Here is a 5682-nt window from a genome sequence, read left to right as displayed (position 1 = left end):
AATTCTTTACCTGAATAGCGACGATTCCGAGAAAAACGTTCAACCTGTTTTCGCATATGCTTTCTTCTATTTTTGTCATAATGTCTATGACACTTATACCATACGGCTTTAAAATATCATCGCACTTTCTTATCGCTTTAGCAAAGACATGAAACTTTAATAAGTTTCGACCTAATAAGATTTTAGTTTTTAAATTATATCATTTTGTTATTTAAGTAATTTATTAATACAATATGAAATATTGAGTATGTACCCATTCCTGGCCATTGCGAACCTAAGGCTGAAAATACAAACCAAACAGGTCTTTTCACGCCCTCACAATTTCGAATTTCCTTTATGGGATCTTGTAAGGTATTCTGCAATATAGTGTACCCTCTCCATGGATGACCGTTTATATTGTCTGCATGGATATCGTGTAATAAGCGAACATATTCTGCATCTATTGGATGGTTAGCAATCTGTAATAATAAATTTTTTTAATTGGAATATAGTATCTGTAATTGCTCAAAGTAGTATCGAAATATTTTTGAAAAATCTACACTAACGTCATTTAAAAACAATTTCACTGATTCTTCAGTGCGTCCAGATAATATGACAAGCCTAGGTAAGTCATCGTTTGGTGCTCCATTATTTATTTTTAGTTTATTATTCCACTTTAATAACGTGTGAGCAATAGATCCTCCAAAACCGAAAGAATTAATACCTATATAACCGTTTTTCAGTGGCAATGGTTTTTGTACTACACAAACACTGTTATTTATCAAAGCATCTATATCTTTCCTTGGCGTTGTATAATTGATATTTGGTGGAACAAAACCAGTTTCGAATGCTATTATTACCTAATAGTTATAATAACTGTTCTGAAGTATGAATTTGAACGAATTTGTAAAATGTCGATTAATCGGGATGATCCTGATTGACCACGGCTCGATTGGACACCACCAATCACAGCGACCGGTGCTTAGCAGCTTTGTAGTCTCAAGCGCTGTGAGTGGCTCGTGTCCAATTGAGCCGTGTCCAACTGGGTGTCACCCCGATTAATCGTACATTATGTAGATGAGTAGTTTGATAAGTCAGTGACTTTTTGAAAGAAGACTATGAAAAATAAATCAAATTTTGATAAAAAAAAGTAATATATAAGAATTACTAATTTATCAAACTATATCAAACAAAAATAAATTTTATAATAATAGACAAAACCGAAAACACCATTTATTTTACCTTAGCAATCTGATTAAAACCACTCGCAGGTTCAGAATGCCCGAGATTAGATTTCACGGAGCCGATCATTAATGGAGTTTCTCTATTTTTACACAAAACATTATAGATAGCATTAATTTCTGGAGGATCGCCAGCTACGGTAGCGGTACCATGTGCTTCGACGTAATCCAAACAAGATGTTGGTATTTTGCACTCCTCATAAAATTCCTTTAGTAAGATATGTTGCATTCGAGATGAAGGATATGTTATTCCTTCTTCTTTGTAACCATCGCTGTTTAATTTTACATGGGGACATATGGCATAAATCCTCTTAGCATTTTTCGCTTTTTGAAGGTATACTACTGCAATTGTTTCGCTACGCGAATAACCGTTAGCAGCGATATCAAATGGTCTGCAATAACCGTTGGGTGACACAATACCTAAAAAGTATAGTAAGCATATTTGAACGTGCGTATAATGAATTATGTTTAAATCAAAATGATCATTTTTATAGTATTTTCTAATATGGTATTTTTCAGTTTTTAAATACATTGTTAGAAACGTTTTTATTGAAATTATATATTGTAGTTTTTGTAAATGATTTTTTGGAATTTATTATTTGTAAATGAGGAATGGTTTGTGTGAGTCTCTAAATGTCATGCTTATTGTATTACAAGGCTACCAAATTTTAATAAAAATACAATGTGTATAAATATTTATAATACCAAGTCGAGCGAAGTGCAGATTTGTTACGGAATAAAGACATAATTGTGCTGTTCCAATTATTGCGTCTTCGCATTTGCCTGACATGATACATTCATAACCAACGGCTAGAGCATGAAGGCTAGAACTGCATGCTGTATCGAGAGTATAAGATGGTCCTTTTAGATCGAAGTAATACGAAATCATATTTGCCGTTGCAGATTTATGGTATCCAAAAACGTTTTGACCGCTTATCTAATTACAAAACATTTGCTGTTGCAATTTCTGTATATAAATAATAGATTCAGTAGATTCAATCATTTCTTTGGTAAATATTTATTTTAGGTGACACCTTACCGATTTCGATGCCCTTTAGATATCTATGTTGTAGGGGAGAATGTCCTGAGTGATTCTCTACAAGAATTAAGTGGGGAACAGCATTGATTTAGGAGATATAGTAAATTAAAGTTCTATAGTATATATGCAGAGAATAATATTGGCATAAGAGGTATATTATGAAAATTAAATTTGTATATGCCGTACTAATCTCTTAAAGAATGTAAACAATCATCCTTCTCACTCTGCTTAGGGGTGCACGACTTCTACGCGAAACGACTTCCACCGCACCTCTCCCACTGCTTAGGGGCGCATGACTTCCACGCGAAGCGACTTTCACCCCACCCCCCCCTACACAAACACAATTATTTATCGAAACATCTATATCTTTCCTTGGCGTTGTATAATTAATATTTAGTGGAACAAAACCAGTTTCGAATGCTATTTTTACCTAATATAATAATAGTTCTGAAGTGTGAATTTGACTGAATTTGAAAAATTTCGATTAATCATACAATGTACATGGGCAGTTTGATAAGTGTCAGTAACTTTTTAAAAACAGACTATATTGAAAAATAAATCAAAGGGCATAGCGGAATAAGCATGTAAAATCTGTCCCCGCATCAATTGAGCTCAAATTGGTGTCATTAATTGGCACTCCTGAGATGTAAAACTTTCCCAAATATTAGCCTTGAAATTGCATTTTTTGGGGAGTTATGAAGGGGAAAAACGAAATAAAAAAAATGGTTTTTTTCGGAAACGACTGTATCAATTTTAATGAAAAAAATACATGTTGTAAACATCGTTTAGATAAGATAAAAAAAATTTTTTTTAATTTTTACGATGAAAACAAAACCATTAAAAAAATTTTTGAATTCTTTATGAATTTTTTTTTTGGTGATATTTTTGAGTGACACTTTTATACTTCATAAAAATAATCTGTAGACTCTCTATTTTAACATATATTTTTTTTAAATTGATCGGAGTGGTGGAACATGATTAAAAAAACAATCGCGCAACGCCGTACTGACCCCGGCGCGCTGCGGCGGCTGTTGCCATGGTACTATATACTAACCTTGTTGCAGTGTTGCAATGTTCAATTGTTAAATAAATTGATAGAGACAAAGATTTTATTATTGCCTACACATTTATTCAGTGAACATTATAATATAATAATATATAATATTACATATTTCCATTAAAGACGTCCGCAGTTAGCCTATAAAACTTACAGTTTCTGGAGTTTACCACGAGGAAGTTGCAGTACGTTTTTAAACTCCATATTCTCGGGGTGTTTTTTTAACGAGAGTCCCCTCGCCTCTCACTTTATGTATTTATCATCGGGGTGCTTTTTTATCGTGAGCCCCCTCGCCTCTTACGTTATGTGTTTATTAACGAAACTCTCACATTAGCAGAAGAGAATTAATTAATTCTTAATCATCGTCACTATCACTTTCAGTAATTGAAATGAAATTATCTTTCTTAAATATATCGCTGATTAAATATATTTCTGATTGAGGCTGAAGAAAAAGGATGGTTTCGCCGAAAACTCCTTTTCAAAAATATTACATATAATGATCTTTTGGATTTTCCAGAAATGACAGAAGCAGACATGAAGATTTTCTTTACCGGTTCGTATCAACTCTTTCAAGCCGTGTCGTATTTGGTAAAGATGATAGATAAAAATGGTAAATTAAATATAGAATATGTCAAGGATGAGAAAAATGTTCTTATACTAAAAGTTCTATCTCCCGACATATTTTTCGTGCAACATATAGATGTTTCCTGATACAAATCAAATAGTATCGGTGTTTCCGGGGTTATGCATGTGAGTGTGCTAATGGCAGACGAACAATTGGTTGTTGCTCCCATATTGCCGCAATAATGTATTATAATATTTATCTTATGCAAGATATTTATCAAAAATTTTTAAATCGGCAGAAGTACTCAGCGATACTTCTCGTGGTAAACTCCGGGAACTATAAGTTTTATATGCTAACTGCAGACGTCCTTAAAGATATATTCTGGTGTAACCGCACTAAAAATAAGGCCTTTTTTGAAATTTTTTTTAAAGAAAACTATACACGGTTCTAATTTTTGATACAATTATTAATACACATGTCAATATATGAAAAAAAAATTTCCACAGTAATATTTCTGTTTTAAAATTCCAAGAAATTAGTTGAGAGGCGCAGCGTTGAAAAAATGAAATAAAACGATTGACACGATATCTCGAGAACCAATATCCTGAAATAAAAAATTTTTTCTTAAAATTTATTTGTGTGGCTATCGCGTAAAGCAGAATTATTGAAAAATAATTCGCGAGTTGACACATATTTTTAGAAAGTGATGTGAAAAAACGCTATTTTTTCGTTCAAAAAAATTGAATAAAAAATTTAATTTTTAATGAAATCGCTTTACGTGATAGCTAGTCAATCTGCGAATACAATGTCGCAAGAATTTTTTAAATCGGTCGATTAGTTTTCCCGAAATCATGTCAACCACTCAAAAAAACGTTTCGAAAAAAAATGCATATACAGTTTTTTTTTAGATTTTTTTTGGATAAAATGATAATTAAACTATTTACCGTTGATCAGTGATTCCTGGTCCATAAAGTAAGCTTTCAATTTTCTGAAACATTTGGCTTTAAAAAAACTTTTGGTTGTAGTATTGTTGATTCTTCGAATTTCTTTCTGAAATGTTGACAGTGTATTCTTGAAATGTTGTACAATCGAAATATGCAATAAAAGAATTGATTTTTCTAAAATTTTACACCAGAATATAACCTTAATGGAAATATGTAATATTATATATTATTATATAATATTATAATGTTCACTGAATAAATGTGTAGGCAATAATAAAATCTTTGTCTCTATCAATTTACTTGGCAATTGAACATTGCAACACTGCAACAAGGTTAGTATATAGTACCATGGTAACAGCCGCCATGCGCCACAGTGCGTCAGCCGCCATGCGCTGCAGCGTGCCGGCCGTTGCGCCCAGTCGGCACGGCGTTGCCGAATGATTGTTTTTTTAACCATGTTCCACCACTCAATTAAAAAAAAATATATGTTAAAGTAGAGAGTCTATAGATTATTTTTATGAAGTATAAAAGTGGTCACAAAAAAAAAAATTCATAAAGAATTAAAAAATTTTTTAATGGTTTTGTTTTCATCGTAAAAATTTCAAAACAATTTTTTTTATCTTATCTAAACGATGTTTACAACATACATTTTTTTCGTTAAAATCGATACGGTCGTTTCTGAAGAAAATCACTTTTTTTATTATGCTGTCCCTCTCCATAACTCCCCAAAAAATGCGATTTCGAGGTTAATATTTGGGAAGTTTTACATCTTAGGAGAGCCAACTAATGACACCAATTTGAGCTCGATTGGTGCGGGGGTAGATTTTACATGCTTATTCCGCTATGCCCTTTTGGTA

The 5682-nt window shown here is 32.3% G+C and overlaps 1 protein-coding gene across 1 annotated transcript in view; it reads right to left on the bottom strand.

Moving 5' to 3' along the window:
• LOC108760094 (fatty acid synthase-like) overlaps positions 1 to 5682 on the bottom strand; it is a 43876-nt gene that overhangs the window by 19761 nt on the left and 18433 nt on the right. The window contains 5 exon segments of the mRNA XM_018505893.1: positions 11 to 171; positions 254 to 458; positions 546 to 839; positions 1222 to 1640; positions 1926 to 2157. Coding sequence (XP_018361395.1) covers positions 11 to 171; positions 254 to 458; positions 546 to 839; positions 1222 to 1640; positions 1926 to 2157 — 1311 coding nt within the window.

The sequence above is a fragment of the Trachymyrmex cornetzi genome, unplaced genomic scaffold (genome assembly GCF_001594075.2).
Source record: "Trachymyrmex cornetzi isolate Tcor2-1 unplaced genomic scaffold, Tcor1.1 scaffold1063, whole genome shotgun sequence".
Classification (NCBI taxonomy): Eukaryota; Metazoa; Arthropoda; class Insecta; order Hymenoptera; family Formicidae; genus Trachymyrmex; species Trachymyrmex cornetzi.
Note: the sequence above shows the minus strand (reverse complement) of the source record. Positions and strands in the feature narration are given on the sequence as shown.